Source organism: Gobius niger, assembly GCF_951799975.1.
Source record: "Gobius niger genome assembly, chromosome: 23".
NCBI lineage: Eukaryota > Metazoa > Chordata > Actinopteri > Gobiiformes > Gobiidae > Gobius > Gobius niger.
In genome coordinates, this window is record NC_136874.1 from 12,382,923 (window position 1) to 12,406,662 (window position 23,740).

General features: G+C 47.7%; 2 protein-coding genes across 2 annotated transcripts in view; both read right to left on the reverse strand.

The window, feature by feature from the left end:
- LOC306981813 (major facilitator superfamily domain-containing protein 6-like) overlaps positions 1-3,380 on the reverse strand; it is a 116,834-nt gene extending 113,454 nt beyond the window's left edge. The window contains exon 1 of the mRNA XM_079581523.1: positions 3,370-3,380. The gene's annotated coding sequence lies outside the window, so the exon portion shown is untranslated. The remainder of the gene's footprint in view (positions 1-3,369) is intronic.
- The window catches only part of LOC306981997 (von Willebrand factor D and EGF domain-containing protein), a 28,528-nt gene that overhangs the window by 413 nt on the left and 4,375 nt on the right, over positions 1-23,740 (reverse strand). Inside the window, exons 2-33 of the mRNA XM_079581739.1 lie at positions 23,460-23,638; positions 22,754-22,982; positions 22,066-22,131; positions 21,634-21,866; positions 18,578-18,667; positions 18,367-18,505; positions 18,043-18,257; positions 15,842-15,915; positions 15,484-15,766; positions 15,196-15,398; positions 14,452-15,128; positions 14,248-14,384; positions 14,018-14,179; positions 13,768-13,872; positions 13,328-13,442; positions 12,227-12,486; positions 11,937-12,156; positions 11,293-11,430; positions 10,806-11,189; positions 10,290-10,460; positions 9,908-10,218; positions 9,516-9,794; positions 8,719-9,376; positions 8,483-8,578; positions 8,234-8,329; positions 7,867-7,962; positions 7,426-7,521; positions 7,069-7,164; positions 6,904-6,999; positions 6,250-6,345; positions 6,056-6,151; positions 157-251 (exon numbers count right to left, since the gene is read on the reverse strand). Coding sequence (XP_079437865.1) covers positions 157-251; positions 6,056-6,151; positions 6,250-6,345; positions 6,904-6,999; positions 7,069-7,164; positions 7,426-7,521; positions 7,867-7,962; positions 8,234-8,329; positions 8,483-8,578; positions 8,719-9,376; positions 9,516-9,794; positions 9,908-10,218; positions 10,290-10,460; positions 10,806-11,189; positions 11,293-11,430; positions 11,937-12,156; positions 12,227-12,486; positions 13,328-13,442; positions 13,768-13,872; positions 14,018-14,179; positions 14,248-14,384; positions 14,452-15,128; positions 15,196-15,398; positions 15,484-15,766; positions 15,842-15,915; positions 18,043-18,257; positions 18,367-18,505; positions 18,578-18,667; positions 21,634-21,866; positions 22,066-22,131; positions 22,754-22,982; positions 23,460-23,638 — 6,191 coding nt within the window. The remainder of the gene's footprint in view (positions 1-156; positions 252-6,055; positions 6,152-6,249; positions 6,346-6,903; positions 7,000-7,068; positions 7,165-7,425; positions 7,522-7,866; positions 7,963-8,233; positions 8,330-8,482; positions 8,579-8,718; positions 9,377-9,515; positions 9,795-9,907; positions 10,219-10,289; positions 10,461-10,805; positions 11,190-11,292; positions 11,431-11,936; positions 12,157-12,226; positions 12,487-13,327; positions 13,443-13,767; positions 13,873-14,017; positions 14,180-14,247; positions 14,385-14,451; positions 15,129-15,195; positions 15,399-15,483; positions 15,767-15,841; positions 15,916-18,042; positions 18,258-18,366; positions 18,506-18,577; positions 18,668-21,633; positions 21,867-22,065; positions 22,132-22,753; positions 22,983-23,459; positions 23,639-23,740) is intronic.

Sequence of the window (23,740 nt, forward strand, 5' to 3'; positions counted from 1 at the left end):
TTCTCCTTCTAAAATCATAAAACACATTCCCACTTTATTATGTTGAGGCCTGATACTGAAAATGTTCAAATGAGTATTAAAACCTGATGTGAGTGTCAGACGGCTACATATACAGACATATACATACATTTTGGAGCTGTATGAGTGTGATGTTACCTTTCTGCACAGAAGTCCGCGCACTCCGGCGGGACAGGCGCACACCCCGGGCCGCACACAGCGACCGCCGTACAGACACTTGTGCACACAGCGAGCTGAGGAACACAAGCTCACAGTCAGACACTTCACTGCAGAAAAACAGCTGAGCACCGTGCGTCTCCACCGCTGGAGCTTTGAGCCCTTCAGCCAGATGAGGACAAGAAAATATTCCCTTTCCCTGCCGTAAACAAGATCACTAAACACACTTCTTTGTTCAAAAGCCGTCATCTGTCATTCTGAAAGGTCAGTGACCAGAGGTGGGTAGTACTTTGATCATGCGGTACTTTTTGCTGTAGGTGTAATTTGTCATTTTAATGCATGTTGCAATTTTTTACTCATTAATTGTCCGTGAGAGTAAATCCTACGCTGACAGAAAAGACAAAGGGACAGAGGGATATTGTACATCCAATTACACAATGGAGATAATTTTTTTCACTCAAACTTGGCTGTAAATACTGTCTAAGTGGTGCTAGCCCACAGTTAGCTTTGCCAGTTAGCCTGTTAGCTTCTTCTTCGTGCTTCCATTAGTGTGTATTGTGCCTCCGACCCATAGGCAGCGAAGTTGCAATTGTGGTTTTCTGGCCAGAGACACCAGGGGGAGATGAAAGACCCCCCAATCATCCCATTAACACTTGTATTATCCCTACAGGGACTGCGAAAAGGATTTATTAAGGTAAACAAGTTACTTTAAGTAACTGCTTTAAGTAACTTTACTTTGAATTAATAGTACTCATACTGAAACTGATGACCGTGATGATGATGATGATAATGAGGATGATCATGATGAGGATGAAGATGATGAGGATGAAGATGATGAAGATGATGAGCGATGCCCTGAGGCCACCGGCTGTAGTCACATGATGTAACAGTTGCGCACATGTAAGATGACAGTGACGTCTGGACCATCGCTGTTCGTGCGCCAGCAGAAGATCGGGCTCTTTGACACAGTGCTCAGTACTCCCAGTACTCAAGTAGTATCAAGTATTTACTCTTACTTGAGTAATTATTTGGGTCACTTTTTACTTCTAAAATGACTGAAATGATTTGAAAGCAACATTCCTGTGTAAATAGCCAAAGACACGACGTAGTTCCACAGAAAGTCTTTATTTCAGCGCCATGTTCATTGCCGGGCAAAACAGTAACCAGAATCTCGTAGACTCTCGCGATGGTACAAAACCTCGCACAGGAAGTTAACAATCTCCCTCTCTCTTTAAATAAAAATAAAAACAATAAACAGGTGACCTTGACATATTAAACATTGTCACCAAAAATGTAAATACTTCTCAGAACACAGTAATATTTTTTTTTTTGAGCTTTTAGAATAATAAAAAAAACTGCACCAAGATAAATGCTTAACGGTCCAGATGTTACAAATGCCATACACCCTCACACAACGCTTTAAGAAGCATAAGTGAGGAAGCACCTTTCTTTGTCAAACAGTCAGCAAGTTGTGACTTGGCTTCTGACCAACGCACCTCTTTGATTTTGTTAGTATGTAGAAGTTCTTTGACACCGCTTATTTCTAATCTGAGTCTCTTCTCTGTGACCTGTTTTGTAGACTTAAGAGCGTCAAACAAGGAATGGTTATCAGTAACACAAATTAGGGGGAGAGCGTTAAGATCAGCTTTACCAGTGGTAAGCTCAGAGTAGAGCATGGCCAAGAACATTGCATTGTCAATACCATCTGACATGGCAAGGGTTTCTCCTGCCAGCGTGCTTCTTACCACACGTCTGATTTTCTTGGACTGCCAAAACAGAGGAGAGAACTTTCCTGTTTTTCCCATAAGGGCGATTAAAGCCCCTCCCTGTGTACCTCCATCGGGAAGATTGCCCAGTGAAGCATCACTGAAAACCACCAAACTCAAATCATCACTGTTGCCCAAGTGTTGAAACTTAAGTGTGACCTTCTCTGACTTAAGTTTACGGATCACTTTGTTCACTTCATGTATGGACTGAACAGTAGCATTTTTAATGCTAGACGCTAGGCTACATGTATCAAACATAGCATCTGGTCTTGTTTGTTTAGCAACCCACAAAATCTGTCCTATTTTGGACCTGAGCTGTTCTCTTTCTTTCTCAGTTAGTTGAGCCTCTCTCTGTACTGCACGTGCTGCCTGTAATTGAACTGGTTGTAGATTTTCAATATAACTGTGCTGATGCACCTGTACTACACCACCCACAGTTGCAATGTCCATTCCTACGTATGAAAAACTGTCATGCTCTTCACGACCCACGTGAAATGCAGATTTCAGTACAGGGATGACATTAGCTACAAAGCGCTCTGAACCTGCCCAAAGAAAATCATCCACATGGCATGCCAGTAGTCCTATCACCTCAGACTGCTCATTCTGCCAATAAAACACTGCAGGATCAACCCGTGACATTTTACCACCAGTGTGCAGCATGAGTTCTTTGACCTTGTTGTACCAGTAGAGGGATGCGTCTGCAAGTCCATACACACATTTCTTTAGTTTCCACAAAGAAGTGTCCACGCCCGCTTCAGGTGGGGGACGAATGTAAATGTCTCTTGAGATCTCCATACCCTGCAAAAAGGCAGACTTAATATCCATAGAGTGAATTTTCCACTTGTTTTGACAGATTACAGCTAACAGCAGCCTGAGTGACTCTGATGCACATGTGGGAGAATCTTTTTGTAATTCATGAATATTGACTTCTTCAAAACCTCTCGCCACAAGGCGAGCTTTGGGAACAATGCCATTAGAAGTTTCTTTCAACGTACAGACCCATCTAGTAGAAATACATTTTTGACCTTTGTCTGTGACCTCTTCGTAAACATTATTATTTTGCCAGTTTTCAATCTCTTGCTGTTTAGCAGCATCAAAAGAGATGTCTTTGGTAATGAGTACATCAGCATCAGCGCTTTCACATTCAGTGAGAAGATCATCAACATGTGACATGTCTAAAGCTTCTGTTTGACCCTCGCTGCCATTTGGTTCAAGATACTGCACATTGTACCAGTTTTTATATTGTCCTTTTGCTTTTCCTGCTCTGCCTAAAACTCTGGCAGTGTGCTGAGTACCATCATCTCTGTTTGTGAATGTCACTGTCTGACCTGTTCTCAGTTTGACACCAGTGGAACCCACTGTATTAGTAGCATCACTCTCTGTCTCATTAGTTTGTCTCACGTCTTCTGTTTCCGCATTTTCAGGTATTTGCACTTCTCCATTCACACTCAGTTCATCATCTGACATATTATTGTGTATTATGTTTTCATTTTCTTTACCATCTTCAATAGAATCAGGTAGTACAGGTTTATCCTCATCCTGTGCATTAACTTTATTCAGCCTGGACTGGTGCACTCTGACAAGAATCCCACCATGTCTGACAAACACCACAGAGCCATCCTGACCTATAACTACAGCAGGGCCTTTCCACTCTGTACTGTCTGCTCGTTTGTAGTACACTCTGTCTCCTGTCTCATATTTGTCATCTGTAGGCCTGAGCTGCTTTCGTAAAGCTCTTCTTATTCTTTCTGAGCATTCCACCTCTGTGAAAGCTCTTCTGGATGCATGTAATGCTGCTAGGTGCTGTCCTACTCTAGTACTCATAGAAGTGCCCCCGAGAGCGGGCAGTTTATTAACCAAAACGGAGGGAAGATTAGGACTGTGACCAAACACGAGCTGGTGTGGACTATAACCATGCACATTGATCATACTGTTTTTGGCCATAAGAGCCCAGTCTAGAGCAGTCTGCCAACCACACCCGTTTTCCTTTTTTACCTTCAGGAGGATCTCAGTCAGTGTCATGTTGTGTCTCTCCAGCAGCCCGTTGCTCCACGGACTGTATCCCGCTGTAGTCTTCGTCGCAATGTTGAATTTTTCTGCCATTTCTCTCATCTCTTCATTGTTGAACTCTCCACCGTTGTCTGTGTATATCCGTTTGGGGGCACCATGGACACTTATCCACGAGTGGATGAAGGAGTTGACGATCTCCGAGGCTCTCTTTGTTCTCACAATGTTTCCAGCGCTGAAACGTGTGAAGTGATCGATGATGTGGAGGTACCATATGCCAGGTTCCAGCTCATGTAGATCCATTGCCACTGTCTCATTGTACTCTGAGGCTAAGGGTAAACCAACAGCAGGCCTGGGCTTGGTCTTGCTATATCTTTGACATACCTCACAGTCACGGATGATCTCTTGCAGAATGACTGGACAGTCTTTATCCGTATTTCCAGAGCTATGGATGAGCCTCTGCAGCCGGTCTGCAGAGGCGTGGCCAAACTGCTTGTGAAGCTTCAGGAGAACTTTACGCTTCTCTTTTGTAGACATCTCTGCTGTGACGACAAGGACTTCACTTTCATTGGTGTCCGCTTCTGTAGTACCATCTCTAATGTCCACACAATAGTGTCCCGAACTAGTGAGCTCAAGAGGCACTGGTTGCTTGAACATGACAACTCTGTCATTCTCCATATCTAAAACAGTTCCTGCCCTCTTTAGAGACATTTTGCTTAACAGTAAAGGAATCTCAGCAGGAACAACTTCAGTTTCAATGTGGCATTTTGTTGGCCCTATCTTAGCGGGAAGCTTCACTTTTCTGTTGGAGAGTACCACCTGACCATCACCAAATCTGAAAGGTCTGCAGCTTGAAGATTCTGTTTGCAGCAGTTTGTTTATTTGGCTTTGGCTCAGGTCTTTCATGTAACTATCCAGCCACTTCTCACCACAAACGGTGCGTGTGCATGCAGTGTCAATGATAGCTGATCCCAGCGATTCAGTTAGGAAGATCTCAGAGTCCGTCACAACTTTTGTAAACAGTGTAATGTTACATTCTTCAACATTCTCATCTTCTGTTAGCTTTACTTCATTTCTCCGATGAGGACAGTCTTTGGCCCAATGGTACGTGCTTTGACAAATGGCGCATTTTGTTCGCTTACCATATTTGTCAAGAGGGTTTGTGCCCTGCTGTGGCTGCCGCTGTCCGCTCTGTAGCGGGCCGTTGTTCCGTCTGAATTTGCCTGGTGGCCTCTGCTCCGTGAAAAACGCCGTATCTTGAGTCTCGCTCCCGCCGCTTGCTCCGCTGGTTTTTCCTCCGAAAATCCGCTTCAATGCCGACTTCATGGATGTGAATGTCAAATCCGCGCACGCTGTAAGTGCTAGCTGCCTACTCTTCTCCTCGAGACAAGCCGTGTCCAGGAGTTTAAACGCTAACACAGCGTCAGGCAGGGTCATGTTGTACTTCTTCATGCGGTTGTATCTCTGCTCAAAGTCTATTATGTAGTCCGCCATGGACACCGCACTGTCTTTGGAAATCGAGTCAAAATGAGAATATGCTTCGTAAGCGCGGTCTTTTTCTTCTCTTAAGAATACCGCGTCCAGTTTAGCTAGCAAGGTTTCCATACCATTGTCTTTGTTCAGATCGTCCGCGGGTATTTCCAAAGCGGTCTCTCGGGCTCGCCCCTCGAGCCCCAGCGCCACCGCGAGTGCCTGCTTCTTCTTGTCCAAGTCCGTAACAAGTCTCCAAATACTAACTTCATTTTTCCAGCACTCGTATGGCCTGGCTTCGTCAAGCTTCGGCGGTACTCTGTAGTTGGAAACCATCCTCTGCTACCATGTAAATAGCCAAAGACACGACGTAGTTCCACAGAAAGTCTTTATTTCAGCGCCATGTTCATTGCCGGGCAAAACAGTAACCAGAATCTCGTAGACTCTCGCGATGGTACAAAACCTCGCACAGGAAGTTAACATCCTGTACCCACCTCTGTCAGTGGCCTCGACCCCCAAATGAGACGCTCTATGCTTTTATGAAGTGTATTACTGTATATCTTCTTCTTTGATAAGGCAAGGCCCTGCGCTAACGGATATACTTTAGAAAACCGTAACAGGCCATGGTGAGTACTCACGGGTCTGACAGAAGAGGCCGAGCCAGCCTGCGGGACAGTGACACGTGTTGGGCCCCACACACTCCCCTCCGTTCAGACAGCTCTGCAGACAGCTCGCTGCACACATCACACTCAGATCAGACTGGACTGACACACACCGGCTGTGGGCATTTACTCCCATTACCCCAAACTATCAGAGGGAGTGATGTACTTACGCCTGTCACACGTGTGTCCCCTCCATCCTGAGGGACAGTCGCACACGCCGGGCCCCACGCACCGGCCGCCGTTCATGCACATGGGCTCACACACATCTGCAGAGAGACGGGACCATCAGAGCTGAGCAGCACGTCTGCGTTTAGAGATTCAGGGGCCATTTTAAAGCCAAACTTGAACAACACAATACACTTTATAATCAATGTGTTCATTCACTTAGGCGAGACACGGCAGGTGGATTGTTTAATATCAATGTGAAACCTTTGCTGTAGATTACCAACTTAAAGAAGAGAGAAAAAAACTGATTGCAAAAATGAGTCTAGAAAAGGGTACACTTTTCTAGAAAGAGATGTTGGATGAGTGGAATGAAAACGGCCCTAAGAATAGGTAAAGTCTGAATGTGCATGTACACTGTATATCCCAGCGGACTTGTGCGGCAGGCGTCTTTCACAAAGGAAATATTTGACTTGCAGAGTCTTGTCGGGGCTGTCATGAGGGTACAGTGGGGTCAGTATTTGTGAATGGATACACGCAGCAATGTAGTAACTTTAGACAAACTCCGACGTCATAAGATAAACCCATGTTTTCCCCTGCAGTGCCTCGCCTTACATAATCAATGCTTTATTCTGAGTCTATAGACTGTAGTAGAGTCACACTTGTCTGGCAGCGATGTCCGGAGAATCCCAGGGGACACGAGCACACGCCGTCCCTCACGCACGCCCCGCCGTTCTGACAGGGCGGGCTGCAAAGCGCTGAAACACACACGGGACAGTCAGACCGCTGTGTGTGGTAGGATCCCATTGGAGGACCGTTCTGTTTACCGTTCTGACACTGCGCTCCGTAGAAGCCCTGAGGACAGCGACAGGTGTCGGGCCGCACGCACAGACCGCCGTTCAGACACACGGGGGAGCACCGGGCTGGAACCACAGGTCACATTTACACTCGTCTGTCAGTACACCGCACTTTGAAGAGTACATATACAGGGCCTCTACTCATTAGAGGTACATCTATGACATTAAAATCAAATTAAAATGACAGACGTTGACAAAGGTGACGTCTGGATATACAGTTTATTCTTTTCTGTCAGCGTAATAAAAACATCAGCTGAGTTAACTGTGCAGCTTTTACAATTCTTTTCCCAACAGAGGTACAGGAAATCCAGACTATGTCCCACTCACCGGTCTCACACGAGGGTCCTGTCCAGCCCGGGGCACACTCACATCTGTCCGGAGACACACAGCGCCCCCCGTGGTGACAGTGCAGACTGCACACCACTGTCAAGGAGAAAGACAGTTAGCAATACCGTAACAAACAATAATATTATTATATTAATATGAATAAAAAGTTATTGGTCGCTTTATGGCCCAGAGATCAACTTGACCAACATTTCATTTGGGAAAGACGTGGCAGTTTAGCACTCTGGCCTCACAGCAGTAAGGTGTGGAGTTAATATAATATACTAATGACGCTTCACTCAGAGAAAAAAAACTTAACCTTAATAGAAAACATATATCACTATCTTACACAAACATCAGCACTGCTCTTCATAGCATTTTTATTCCGATTGTTCTGCTCTTTTATGCATCCATTGTGCCCTTAGCACACGCGGGAAAACTCACTTGTTTCACACCGAGGTCCGACATATCCAAAAGGACACGAGCAGGTCTGCGGCCCCACACACGTGCCTCCATTTTCACAGGGCAGTCTGCACACCTCTGCACACACAGGGATTCAAGAGAGACTTTCACTAAAGAACAATCAAAGAAAACACACTCTTATGTTCAACTCGGTGAAAAGTGCATGGGAAGCGTTAGGTGTGGACATCATAAAGTCCTAACAGTCCACCTGTGAGAGCCTGTTATTATAAACTACCCAGCACGACATGACGGTGAGCAGGTATTTTATACATGAGGAAAAACATGTGTAAAAACAAGCTTTTGAATCTGTGTCTTACAGATGAAATGGACATGACGTGGCGTTCCTTACCTTCCTGACACGCTTCTCCGTGAAAACCTTGTGGACACTGGCACACATCAGGGGCGATGCAGACTCCACCGTTCATACATGCAGGCTCGCACTCAGCTGCAACACAGATGAAGGACAGCAGTGGGATAGTTTATGTCCACAATGTGCTCTCAAATCTGACAAAAATAAAAGGAGTCTGAGCCTTTTGCCTGGTGCCTCAAGACACCCTGGTTGCCCCACTTTACACATCAGTACAGGAGTGCTTCTCACCAGTCTGGCAGCTGGAGCCGGAGTATCCTGGTTTACAGTGGCAGGTGTTCGGGGCAGCACACTCCATGTTCCTCCCACAGAAGTGTCTGCAAACAGCTGGGACACGCAGACCCATGAGCATCACACCCGAGAACAACAACAACAACAACAATGCACACTTTGGTGAGGTTTGAAGAAAGAAATCTATCTAACTTTGCTCTACACAAAAGATAGATTTCAATTCCAAAGTCATGTACCTCTGCAACTCCGCCCATCCCCCGTGTATCCCGCTGGGCATCTCAGGCAGTGAAAGCTCCCGTCTGACGCCTCCTCACACTGCACTCCGGGAAAACACGGCTCATCGGTGCAGGTGAGAGCACGGACTGTGGCGGGACGGGCCGGTGCGCTTACACTGACCCCTGCGGTGACCCCTCCGCTGACAAATGAGGCGCCGCGATCAGGAGTGGTCAAGGGAAACGCTGGGGGATCGAACCCGGGACTGCCCGCGGACTCTTCCCCGTCTGCTGAGTACTCCGACTCGGACAGGGAGAAAGACAGGGCAACGAGGGCCGCGGTCAGGGGCCTGGGCGGCTGCGGGGGGGTGTAGAGGTGGTCTGTCTGAGGTCTGGACTGCTGTGGTGGGGTATGAGGGTGGTCTGTCAGGGGTCTGGGCGGCTGTTGTGCAGTATGGGCATGGTCTATCTGGGTTCTGGATGACTGCAAGGAGGTATTGGGGTGGTCTGTCTGGGGTCTAGGAGGCTGTGGGGGCGTATGGGTGTGGTCTGTCAAGGGTCTGGGCGGCTGGGCTAGAGTCTGCAGGCGCACCGTTGGCGATTTTGGTAAATGCTGGGGCATCCTCAGTGGTCTGGGGGGCTGACCAGCAGTCTGCCAGTTTTCCGTGATTGGTCTGCTTGACTGTGGACAGAGAAGGGGCGAAGAAGACAAAACCCATGAAACCCATGAAAATCCATAGATCCGATAAAGCACAAGAAATGCTAACTTATCTTATTCATATATATCGACACAAAGCTCACCAATGGCTTTACTGCAGTACCTTTGGCTGTGGGAGTGTGTGCCGGAGTGTGGTCAGCGGCCTGCGAGGCTGAGGAGGGGTTTGCCGGTGAGTGGTTTGGGATCTGAAAGGCGGGATGAGGGTTTGCGGGCTCCCCGGGTCGGAGGGGACCCGCAGGCGCGCCGTCAGTGGTCCCGGGGAGTGAGGGGTCTGCCGCAGGTCCCTGGGCAGAGGTCTGGACGGCTGCAGGAGGGTTTGCAGGTGAGGTAGGAGCAGTTGCGGCGGGGTCAGTGGGTGCTCCGTCAGCGGTTGTCGGGATGGCTGTGAGGAGGCCGTTGTGTGGTGACGGTTTTGCTGAAATGACACCCCCCCCCAAAAAATCAAACCTACTGATACTTTTTTTGTAATTGGACGGCAGCTTATCAAATGTTTACCTCTGTTGCCGTCCCATGCGGAGTCTTTGTAAACGCGCTCCTGTCCGCAGTGTAAGATCTGGGGACGGTCCCCTGTGGAGATGATGATCTGTTGTCCGTCTGGGGGCCCGCTGCGTCTCTCCTCCCAGTGCCCCCTCCCCTGCCCGGTGCCGACCAAGGCAGGTTGGGTCCCCGAGCTTTGGAGAAGGCAGGGGACAGGTGCTGGTGGCTGCGTCTGTGGGGCAGAGAGGGGAGGTGCAGCAGGGACACCCGGCTGGGCTCATGCCGGGACAGGACGGGCTTGACCAGTGTTTGTGGGACAGGTTTGAATCCTAAAAAAAAGGAAAAAAGACTCAAATGTGCCTTCAATATTCACTTTAGATCATCAAAAATAAGAACTCACCAGCTCTCGGGTCCTTGACACACACACGGCCGTTTCCGTGGAGACCCGGGGGGCAGCGTCCACACACGTAGCCCACATGAGGAGGTCTGCGGTCGATGCATAGGACACCAGGGAAGCACGGGCGAGTGGCGCAGCTCGAAGACACTGACACATTCAAAGACCTGCTGGAGCCTATAGGAAACAAGATGTATGAACGAGAACTGCCTTTGGACCAGTGTCTCCTAAGTGAGTTTCTCCACTCCCCTGAGGCCTAGGATGCCCATTTAAAGGCTCTGACTAAGCTCTTTCCATTGCAATACCCAGATATCGGCCTGATATATCGGCCAGTCGATACTTAACATGCCTCTGTGCAACTGGATCTTGGACTAAAGTGAGCTCGCTCCTTTGAAGAGCAACAATAGAAACACTGTTCACAGGCCTCCCTCAGGGCTGTGTGCTTAGTCCGCTTCTGTTCACACACACATCTGAATCCTACATTCAGCTCCAATCAGAAAGGACGCAGGACACTGGACTTACCCCCTCTAGGTCCACGTAGTTCTGATGAGGAATGAGCTCCTTGAGTGATTATATTGTTGAATTCCTTAGAAACGGTCACGGCAGCCACTGGTTTATCTCTGTCACGCCAGGTTCCTCCTAGAGTGGTTTGGAGGATTTTCACTGAATCGTCAGCCTGAGATCTGGACAGATTTTTGGTTCCCACGTCCTTTTCAATGGCACCGTGTGGATATTTCTTCAAATCGTTTTGTGCGGGGACTTTTGCCGGGCCAGGCAGTTGGACTCTGTGGGTCTTCAGGAGAGAGCTGCTCAGACGCCTGGTCGGTGGGAGGAGGACATGGGGTCTTTTCACGACAGTGGTGTGAGGGACCGGTGTGGAGGGGACAGACACTGGCTTATCATCAACTGAAGAGAAAGGACAAGGATTTCAGCTATAGAATGTTAACAATATCAGCTCATGGTCAGCCTTTTTAGTATTTTTACACACCAGCAAGTAGCTTAGTCTTACCAGAGCACAGGGTCCCATTGCCCGTGGTGCTCCTGGGGCAGGGACCACAGCTGTAGGAGCCAAATGTGTTGAAGCATTGCGCTCCGGGATAACATGGCGAGAGCGCACACTCGTCTACATCCAGCCGACACATGACCCCTGAGGCAGCAAACACACCAGAAAGTTAACGCTCTAATCGTCCCTTTGTTTTAACTCACACTGTTTATACATTTCAGAAGATCTCTGTATAGGCTCTTGTTAGTCCAGGAATTGTCCATTGTAATAGAGTTTTCAAATGTCATCGACTGGACTGGGTGGATTAAGTTGTTTCGCTTCCATCTTCAAATGTTTCTTCTCTTGAAGTCAATTGTCAAACTGGTCATTTTTAACAGGGATGGGTAATTTTATAACGTCTAAGTTTCTGAAGGAGTAGAAGTAAAAACCACATGAAACCCACAAGTTAATGTTTGTACATAATTGAAAATAGCCTGCGATGTGTGGATGCAAAAGCATAAAAGATTGATAGACACATTTCTAGGCTGAAGGATGGAGTGTGAACGCCACTTGGGCCAAAAGACAGGGGGAAAGAATGCTAAGATTCAGCTTTGATTAATTTGGCTCATACATAATGTAAACGACACCAGTGTAAAAGAACAGTCACTTACCCGTGAGGCCGGGGGGACACTCGCACCTGAAGCCGGTGGGAGTGTTGATGCAGACTCCAGTGGGGCAGGGAGCAGACAGACACTGGTCCATGTGCTCAGCACACAGCTCTCCTGTCCTCCCGGGTGGACAAACACAGTGGTAGCGCCCCCTACCTGCTGGGTGCTGTACGTCTGTCACACAGGAGCCCCCGTGCTGACAGCCACATGGCCCCACACTGACCTGGGGCACAGGGAGCATTAGGGGGTTGTTTTATGTACAAGTCATGCTACAAGCTGAGTGCAGCTCACACCTGCAGAGACATGCTGCTCTGGGCATTACACTCATCCGACATGCTGAAGTGGATCCAATGGCTGACTTCTTCAAGAACTGATGGCACCTTCCAAATCAGAAGCCCAGCAGGGGACAGTGTGGCCCCTGGGGGCCCCTGGTCCATTTGGAAAAGAAGAGCTGAACCTTCAGGGTCTGATGCTGCCAACTGAAAAACAAAGTTCTCTCCTGCGAAGGTCTGCAGCTGCTCCTGGGGCGGGTGGAACACTGGGGCCTGGTTCACTGAGGAGAAAGGAGCAGAAAACAGATATGAAAACAGATGACTGCAACAGCAACTGACACATCTGTACACACGTCTGTAGGCAGGTACATTCAAGTACGTGTTATGAGGTTTGATCATTAGGCCTGGAGGCAAATGTAGTCTCTACATCATTCAACTCCACAATAAGATGGAGTGTTGTATGTTTCATTCGTGCCTGATTCATTAATCGTAGATAGGTCACAGGGAGATGTACCGGACCAAACTCTCTTCCTTGCGCTGATTAGCATGTTTGCCAGGACTTATCTCTTTTTTTCAGTTTCAGTTTAAACTGTTGACCGAGCTGCCAGAGTACAAAAGGAGGACATAGACTCTCTGCTGGCCTAAAGCATAACTGCATTTTATTATATCATCAGACAAGGACATAATAATAATATAAAAGCTAAGGGGTCTGAATGAGTTGTTAAAGCCTGAATAAAGCATGTTATAAGAAGCAAATGTTATACAGTTACTCTGGGGCACGACAAGGGCATAATGCTAGCACTGTCTCCTCACAGCCGGAGGGTCCCAGGTTGAAGGATATAAATGCAGTTGTTCCCACAGTCTGCCCCAGTGAGGACCTGATGACTGCTGTGAAAATGAATCCGCGTCGTGAGCTTTCTGTTTGCAGCTCTAACATGTGGGAAACCATGTGACGGGCTCTCTGCCGCGCTCAGGGGCACTCAGAGCAGAGCATGCTGGGAAGTCAAGCAGACGCCAACAACAGTACAAACGAAAATAAGTATTTCTTCGAGTTTTGGGGGAAAAAACACATCAATTGACGACTACTTAGCTAATGTGATTTTCCGATCCGGCTGAACATACCTTGGTTGACTGACCAGGAGAGAGTGGACAGACTGGGGTCACAGAGGAGGCAGGGGCTGCTGGGATTGGGATCTCCTGCTGAAAAACACATGCCCTCAATGCTGCATGTGCCCTCCTACCCACACACAGAGAAGAGCTTCTGTTAGAGCACCACTGCACAAGCCGAAGAAAAGGCACACAGGGCTCACAAAAACCCAATCAAAAAGAAAAGGACTAAAACCAAACATGTAGGAGTGGTAAAATGTGTATATGTGCAGTGTTTTAATCTCCTAAAATAAAGACTTTTTGTGTTACATTTTTACATGATTTTTAGCTTCCTGCCTTTTGTAAGTCTGCAAAGTTATTGGTTCTTTCCAGTCCCTTTTACCATCCGTCTTTTCACCAGTGGAAGCAGAAAGTGAGTGGAGCTTTGTGTTTAGTCAGTGAGAGCAGAGTGTTACCTTTAACTTACAGAGTCCTGTGTGTGCGGCCTCACAGTGCAGACACACTCCGTCAAAGATGGTCAGGACTTTGCTCTCAGTCCACCGAGAGCCGTCGTTGGTCACCTGGACATTCAACAAGTGGTTACATGAAGAGGTCATTACAATGTTTCAGTGTATGAACATTCTTCCAGCCTCAAAGCTACTATTTCAAACTTTCAATGTGGGTTTATAGCCCTGAGTTGATTGATCAGTACACTAGTGTTCATACTTTGATCTCCCAGCGCGTGTAGGGCTGGTCATTCATCAGAAAGTCCCGCGGGGCCACAGTGGAGCCACTCAGTGAGGGAACAGAGCAGTCCAGGGCTTTGGAGCTCAGGAACGTGGCTTTAGTCCTCTGCTTTTCCCCTGGAAGCCAGGCTCCGTTTATGTGCTGCAGGAGTCAGAACACATCTGATGGTCATACATGACGCAGTGTGTGTATGAGTGAACAGGAGTTACCATGAGTCTGGTGACGTAGCAGCTCAGCTCATCAGAGTGGATAAACCCCAGGCCAAACACTCGGACACTGCGGCAGTCAGAGGAGCTGATGTCACACAGCCCACTGTTCTCCAGGTCTGTGATCTCCACCGGCTGACCTGCAGGCACGCTCCTGTTACATACAGGTATAACTGCAAACACATGTGGGGGGGTTAAAGAACTTACTGATGGCCACGCTGCAGTCGTGGAAGCTGTGCCCACGGTCACACTGACAGCCCCACTCTGTGCACAAGCCGTTTCCACTGCAGAGGTTGGGACAGCGCAGAGCTGTGACCACTGCTTCCTGGCCTTCTGTAGAGCGGGACCTGTTCTCCAACAGTCTGCGCTCACACTCATTCTCCAGGAAGGGCATCAGAGCATTCTCCCAGGACAGGTCATCTTTGAGCTGGAGGTCCAGCATGCACAGGTGCACTGCGTCGTCTAGACGCCTGCCCAGCAGCCCTCTGCACACTGTACCCACAGTGGAGTTAACCAGGGCCAGCTGGCACAGCTCCAGGGCTTTGGCAGAGGTCAGTCCACTTGAGCTGGGCCAGCGGGGCTCCACAACAGGCCTGGCTACTGCCAAGTGATCCTCAGGGAAGAAGTACGAGAACCTGTGGTGTTGGACCACAGTCACATCAGCGATGGCCTGTCTCTTTGTCTTCTGCATGTCCATGTCCTTCAGGTACTCCAGGGTGGTGTCCATGGAGGGGAACACAGACGTGTGGTCCACATGGTCCTGAGCAGTGCAGTGGGTGTGAGCTGGGCTCTGGGCTGAGTGGGAGCAGTGACAGAAGGATGTAGTCCAGTCGTCCTCCGTGAGAGACGGCGTCCTGTCAAACAGACTGTCCCCAGGTGTGATCCTGACACACAGAACACGCATGTAAACAGTCTGTTGTACATGTGGATATTTCAGACACGGCGGCTCACCTCCATGTGTCTATAAACTGGCCCACTTGCTGAGGGCTGTAGTCATCACCATCAGGACTCTGCAGATCGTTGTTGATGTTGTGGTCAAAGGTGCCACACAGACCCTGGGTGTGGGTGTAGTCCACACTGGGGGCCCGCACGGCCAGGCTCATCCCCCAGTCGCTCACATCTGCCCTGACAAAAGCCCCGGATGGAAACAGCAGCTGTGGAGATCGGCACACTATCACATCGGCAGAGTCCACACACACACGCCTTTGAACTCTGACAATAAAACAGGTGGATACCTACGGTGACCTTCTTGCCCTGGTGGGACTCCAGCACTCTGACCCTCCGACCCCTGCCGTACCCTGGACTGGAGGGGTTCAGGGTGAGCTGGGGCCGTGTCTCCAGCCTCTGCCCATTACACATGTCCAAGATGGCCACTTCACTGCCCTCGCGCACAGCAACCCCACAGGTGCAGGCCACTGCGTACTGCCGGCTGCCGCAGTCCCACTGCCGAGCGTGCACCTCGAAGCCCCGCACACGGCTCCGGTACAGAACAAAGGTCCCCGTCTGGTGGTTCTCATAGCGCCTGCACAGGACACACATCCACACATTCAACTGTATGCCACTATTTAAATCAACAAGTGCTGAATGTTCCTCTCACCTGCCGTCCAGCGTGAGGACGTGGGGGTCAGTAAGGGAGTAGCACATGGACGTGGGCAGGTCCTGAACCACGACCTGAGGGACAAAATAAGCGTGCTGCAGTTTTTACATTGTTCGATTCACGGTGCAAGTGCGATATAAATGGTTGATTGACACGTGTTCATTATTTGGCAGTATTTACAATTTTCAAAGCTGCTTATATGTCATTTTCCAATATATAACCTAATTTTGCATTGGGTGTTAGGTTGATTTATGAACCCTTTTGCAGAGCCTTCGTCTGAACACAGCTCTGGTGAATCCCGCTGCCTCGGTCTTGGCACTTGCACATCAACACAGCAGACAACACTGTGATTAAAGTCACGTTGGGGGAATAACATTGACTGCCTGAACGGAATGTCCGGGGTGTTTGTCTACACCTGTTGGCCCCTCATGCCCCCCCCACCCCCACCCACTCCTCCTCATGCCCCTCGGAGACCACCGCGGAGAGGGGCTGAATACATTTACAACCCCTTGTTAAAACAACAACTTTATTCAGAAGTTTTAAAGCAGGCCCCACAGGCTCCTGGGATGGTCGTTCAGACACGACACATGTTCTCAAGCCTATATAGTCTTAGATATGTGGCTTTCTGGGACGTCTCTATAACGTCGGAGCCACAACAGCATTCTAAAGAGCACAGATCAAGCCAATAGATACAGATGGCAATGCGTGATACGAGGGGGCGTGGCCTAGTCAAGGGGGAGGGAAGTGTGTTTTAGGAATCACATTTTTTTCACTCTGTAAACATATTTATACTTATTATAGAGCTCCACAGTCCCGCCCCTTGCGGTCTTGTTGCTCCGGAAGCAAAAAATCCCTGTCTACACGACCGTCGATTTTCCAAAAATTCAAATATTAAGAGTTTAACGTCACCGCAAAAGCTAATCAGCTATGTAGCAATTCGTGACCATAAAATGTTTCATTTCAATCCAAAAAGAAGACATAATGTTGAAGAAAAGGCAAAGGTAAAAGGCTGTGACATAATTCACTTCCTGACTATAGAAACTCCGTATCCCAAGAACCATTGCGACATCGCGCCCGCTGGTCAAGGCAACCAGGTTTTCAGCAAACACGGCGAGTTTCTTTTACTTCGCAGACAAAAGTTCTATATTATTTCACTATTAAACAATCTGAATCCTGCTAATTGGAATAAAAATGATCGGTGGTTCGTTTAATTGGATCGTTGGGAACATTTTTTGATCCATCTGACGTTTTTCTTACTCTCAGTGTTAGATTTGGATCAAACGTCAACTATCTGCCTGCATTATGTTTGAATACATTGTTTATAATCTGTTGTCTACATTACAATAAATAAACACGTGTGGGAACGTCAAGCTCCACCAATCAAAAGCCTCGTAGTAGATCATGGGACTCCCGAGCATCCTGGGTAATGTAGTTCTAGGACGAAGGCTCGCAGTTAAACTGTATTTGTTCGTAAACTAGATGGATCTCATACGTGCTTTTTTCACCTGCGTCTGACTTTGCGGTCGCTTTATAACCACAGAGCTGGATTCAGCCCAAGCTGACGGAGTTACGGAGTTAAAGACTTTATTCCAAATCAATACGGTCTCAAAGCAAGGGGGATTTTACTTCCGGACCGGAGAGTGGAGCTCTATTGTAAAGTTGTATGTTGCAAGCATGTAGCATGAAGCAAACGTTAGCTTCCTGGTGAGCATTTTCTGTTTTTCTTTTAAGTGCGTATGACAGGTTTTAAGTCTTTTGAAGAAATGTCTTATTTAGATGGATAATAATTCTAATTTCATTTCAGTGAAGCAGTGATTTTAATTGATTTTAAGCAAAGTGACATAGACAGAGGTAAAACGCCGTCGCAGTTTGACTCACTCATTCCCCATTGACATAACATGGTTGGCACGACAACAATTAAAAATGTTTTGCCTCTATCTATGTCACTTCCTGTCAGTGTCCAATAAGGAAGTGAAACTATAAACTACAAATCATAAAAACGGTCAAAGTATAGAAAGCTAGGTACATTTTTGTTTTTTTTGCAAAATCTTAAATATAATTGTGTTGAATATTGTTAGACAGTATATTCATAATTCAGCGTTAGTTAAAGTACGTGACCATATATGGGCGATTCCATTGGAACTCATGCCCAGCTCTTTGTGTACAAAATGCGTGGTATAGATAAACACGCCTCGCCTTACTTTGAGAGGGGTGGGCGTGTAGCCGGTCCACAGGCGCGGCGCGGTGGGGCTGAAGCGCGCGGTCACCAGGCTCGCTCGGTTGTGGTCACGTGTGAAGTCGGTTACCGCGGTGATGGTAAACACGGCCCGGCCACACGCCTCGCTGCCGTTACAGGGGCCGGGCCGCAGCTCCACCTGGCAGTCAGACAGCGCCACGTCGGGGAACTCCTCTCGCCCTGAATCTGGGAACGCAACATTTATATTTATAAGTGAAAAAATGTAGCTCTGGTTGGAATGTAAACTATAAACGATTGATTTGTTTTGTTGGTGCAATGTGGTACTAACCAGGCTCCTGGACACCGAGTGTGAGGGAGAGGCCACACTGCCCCCTCTGCTGGTCGAAGCAGGGTATGGGCACGGTGCTGGACACGCTGACTTGGTGCTGCCGGCCGTCCTCGGCAATGTGCAGAAGGCCTGGGGAGAACTGCACCACAACCCCCGGTTAGTATGTGTGCACGGCATGGGGGGGGGCCAACGCTTACGTGGGGGACATCACCTGCACTCCGGCGAAGAAGCTCTCACTCTCTTTGACCGGGGAGCGGCTCTGGCTGGAGTTGGTCTCAAACGTGGACACGCTGCAGGAGAACTGGGCGTCCGCAGAGGAGCAGAGAGAGAGAATGGAAACGAAACCAGAGTCATCATCATCAGAAATCAACAAATGCGCGCAGCAGGGTCCAAAAGCCTGGATGATAATGTGCAAGGACAAAAAACTACATTGTCCACTTTGAAGCACTGCATAACGGGGATCCCACAAGGGCCAGTTCTGGAACCCTTGTTATTCAGCATCAATGATAAACCCGCTGTGTGCAAAGATCAGCATAATCAGACACGATACTGAAGGAGGCCATTTGTAACGATTACTTAAAGGAATAGGCCACCGTTTTTACATACTGAGATATGTTCTTACCTTAGCTTTGACGAGTTCTTTAGGACCTGTCTGGTCTTCACCCGTACCTTCAGTCACGTAAACACAGCACAGACGGCGTTAGCATTTAGCCTCTCCCTCTCTCCTCTATAGCTCCAAAACAGGTCAAGATAGAAACTACCAAGGTCTTCCACGTTTTCCCTATTTAAATATGGTTACGTGAAGTGTTATACTACAAGGTATAATTACACAAAATTAAACAATGTGGATTTTCTAAGCGGATAAAAGGGGGGACTATATTGTAAGGCGTAATAATACCAGGAGTAGTTCGAAATCCGCGCAGTAATCTTCACTTTACTGTGCGGATGCCAAATTACGTGATTGAAGGCACGGGTGAAGATCAGACAGGTCCTAAAGAACTCGTCAAAGCTAAGGTAAGAACATATCTCAGTATGTAAAAACGGTGGCCTATTCCTTTAACAAAGTGATAATCTGTAAGACTGCAACGTGAGGGGAGAGTGAGAGTGACATTTTAAAATAAACAATCAAGTCCTCCTCCTCCCCTCCTGACCTGAAAGCCACAAGTTTGCCAATTGAGGAGAGCAAGAACAAACTTTCAAAAGTAAAAGATCAAGCCCCTCCCCCTCCCTCCTGATTAGAAGTGACAGCCCGGGGATTCTGATTAGTTCCTGAAATGAGCAAAGGGAGGGAAAATATGATTATTTAATATTACGTATGTTACGTCAAATTGCAGGTCAATACACAATCTACTAAATTTGTAAAACAAAACAGACTATCACTTCAAATGTCTTTTCAAATCTTTTCCTTTGAAAGATTCATGTCATGCACGGTCCCCGACAAACTAAACTAAGTTACTGTACAGTATGTATGACTAGTATCACAGGCTGCAGTTGGTCTTCCTGAACACAGTGAGTGGCTCAGTCACAGTGAGTGAAGTGAGAAGCACTTGTATATATGAGCTCAGGAGGGGGGAGGCTCTTAATGCTACGGGCACATGGTCCACAGATAAGGTCCATAATGCTCTCCAGACCCATGACCTAATACGGCAGCAGGCTCCTCCATGGCCTGAGAGCCAACATGTTTACAGTCTGAGGATGTCAGACAGTAAAATGCCAATTGGTTTGTTTATCTCTAGGCTGGATAATTAGGCTAAAAGGTTAATTGCAATAGAATGAAAATCACATTTTGATCGCAGTTAGAAGGTCCAGAAGGCTGCAGTTATTTAGACATACGTAATGTTATGGGCAGTGATTTTGAACACCTGTTTTTGTATGTTTTCTTGTGTTTGGTCTCGTCCTGTGTTTTATATTGACGTGTGTTCTGTCCTTGTGATTTTGCTTTGCTTCCCTCGTCACCTGCCTGCCCCGCCCTGATGTGTTTCACCTGTGCCCCGTTTCCTCTTGTATTCGTGTCATTGTCTACGTCAGCCCCGGTTTTTGGTTATCTCTGGATTTTGTTATTTTGGTTTTCGTCCATTAAACATCACTAGTTTTGTTGCAGTCCTGCATTTTGGGTTTTATTTTCTTCACACCACCTCCTACCATGACATAATGAAATCTTTACATACAATACATTTAAATTGCCCATTATTTTTTAAGTTTTAATGCATTGCTTTGGGGATCTTTTGTTTTTTTTTATAGCACAGAAAGCAGCAGCATGCTCATGCTAGTGTCATCATACACCACATGTCACCATGTAACCAGCTTATGCCATGAAGCTGAGGACATTTTATATAGAAATGTCCAGTGATTTTTGTTGAATGCTGTTCGATTTCAGTTTATAAATGAAAAACCTGCTTGCAAAGGACCACTCACTTTTTCACTCACAGCAAGCCACTTTTAAGGGAGTCTCTTGGTATTGGTTGGTATCGAGTATTGGTAGATATTCAAACCCCAAGTATGTATAGGTATGGAAAGTGATAAAGATCGGCACATACACACACGGCTCTACTTTTTAGGTCTGATACTCTCTCTCATCTAGGCCTGATGCTACTTAGAACCTCAAATATTTTCTTGGTTCTTGGTGTGAACGCTTTAAGGACCACTGTGGTCACCGCCGATCAGTAGCATTAGCATTAAAGGAGCCATTTAGCCTTATACCTTCATTGATTGTCTTTTAGCAGCTTTTTGTCTCTAGTTTTTGGCTTGGCACTTGAATATCTTCACAAACTCCATGAAAAGATGGTATTTGTCCACAATGTTTACATCACGGCCACAGCAGCAAATTGAGTGGCATGGTTCTGTTTAGATTTCGAATGTGTGTTACCCTCTGCAAGAGATGGGTCGTCATCAATGAGGTCATGTCTTACAGAGGGCATGCACTTTTTAGAGACTTGTTTGTTGCTTGTTTTTCCAAGTTAGACTAAACTAATGATCAGACTGGCATTTTCTAATGACTTCAGTGATCAACAAACATAATCCTGGCGGAAAGAAACAGGCAGATGACATGGTGGAGGTCTGAGCTTTGAATCTATCTGAGGAGCTTATGGAGACTGCCTGTAATGGATTTAACATGCTTTCACTTCGCCTCTGACTCATGCTGTCAAATCTGTAACTGATCTCCCCTCCTCCGTCCCCCCCCCCCACCCTGCCTTTGTTCTTTCAGCCTGGGCAGTGTGAAGATGAGCCCCGGCGAGGGACTTTTCCTACGGGTCTGGTAGAGATTACCGTTTCCCCGAGCCTGAAGTGAACCCCATCCATCTCCACCAGAGAGAAGGGCCGGCGCGTGCTCTCCTGCCCGACCTCCGCCTTCATGCTGTGGCCGATGTGCCGGGCCCACAGCACGGTGAAGCCCAGCGGACCCCTCCACGGCGGGGGGGAGAAGGAGCAGCGGAGATGCACGCTGCCCCCCACCAGTTCAGATGTGATGATGGGGCGGGACGGCAGAGGAGGGACGGGGGCTGCGGGACAGGAACAAGTTACATTTCACAGACACGACCGTAGAGGCTACACGTGCAAATGAATTAACTATGGACTAAAATATGAATCGGCAAACGCTTTTATTCAAACTGTAAATCACTCAGTGGCAAATGTTTTCATTTAAATAGAATGTGCAAAATGAGCATTATTCATGAATTCAAACAATACGACAAGTCTTACCTGTGCATCTGCCATTGGCCTCGATCTGCCCCGGAGCACAGCGCCTCGGGGCCACGTCCGGAGCAGCTAAACAAGTGGAACATATTGAGTGGTTTGTCTCCATGTTGTACAGTATATTCAGTGCCACACACGGAACAGATCGATGCATTTATCATTGTTCTTATTTGGACTGGAAATACTGCAAGGTGAATGGGGACACATTCAGCAAACCAATACCGCGCTGAACCACCCAAAACAGAAGCTTTACCCACTAGGCCATCAAGGCTTGCATTCATTATATCGAGATTTGCATACAATCAAATAAACAGGAATGAGGGAAAATGTGGATCTTTATCAAGTAAACTGGACTAAAAGGAATAGATAGTTTCTGCAAAGAATGTCATGAATGTGTTTTGAGACATATTTTTGAGAATTTTGATGCAATAATTCATTGCTGTGATGCAGTGATTCTCAAACTTCCAGTTTCACCTCATAAAACACTGTGTATTTGGCCTTTCAACTCCTACCCGGCCTGTTCCTTTAGTTCTATAGGGAGAGCGCCTGATTCATAAGCACGAGTTTGTGAGATTGATTCAAACCCTGTCTTTTTTTCTTTTCTTTTGTTTGACCGTGCAGCCACTGGGAAAAACAAATTAGTGGGTGACCCGTGTGTTAGGCGTGTGTCCACAGACAGGGATCTAAGTCTTACCTTGGGCGCAGTAGCCCATGCAGCCCTGCGTGGGCCGCAGGTAGTACACCATGAATGGGCCGCAGTTCCTGATGGAGATGGGGATTCTGAAGAGACAGCAGTCCTTGGTGCTGCCGTGGAAGAACTGCCATGTGGCACAAGCTGCCAGCTGCCGGATCTGCCCCGGGGCCGGCAGAGGAGAGCCCTGCAGTGACAGCCACACAGGGGCCTGGGTGCCACAGTGGTTCATCTGCACACAAACAAGGAAGGATCCCACAATATGTCTTAAGAGCAAACTGTTCATACTGCAGGAACCTCAATCAACTTTGAAAGTGAAACTGTCTCGAAATATTTTTTTAAAAAGTCTTCGCACCCACAAGATTCTTGGTCGTAATTGTGACCAAATTGGATGCACTCTCTATCAAAAGTCTCAAATGGATATATTTATCATTTCTTCCCTGTTTGCCTGCTCAAAACAGTTCAATTTGAAGTTAAAACTGCAAGCTGTCATGTTTGCACAAACCTGGGAGACCTCCACTGTACACAGATGAGAGCGGCTCTTGGGAATAAACAGTGATTACGGCCACAGTGCTCATTATCCCCTCACGCTGGCCTGGAGGTGGTTATTACAGCAGTCATCTCAGCCCTGCACAGCTGTGTGGGGAACTGCTACACTAGGTCTCAAAGCTGGTGGTCACCTTTGAAGTCCTGAGAAAAACCGCCTCACCTCCACACAGCTGGTGGGCATCTCCGCGGGCTTGCTGTCGAGGATGAAGCGGTACCAGCCGGGCGCCAGGTCATGGTCACAGATCAGGTCCTGGATGGCCGTGTTCTGGAGCTCGGTGGAGTCGAAGGCCGTGCTGCGGTGAGGGTCGCGCAGGACCCGGTGGCCCCCGGGAGCACACTCTGGGTTTCACACAGAAAAGATTGACTTCAAAGTGGTGCAGTTATGAGTGCTTGATTGGCTGTGGTCCTATTTTCCTATTAGATTACCTACAGCTACTAACT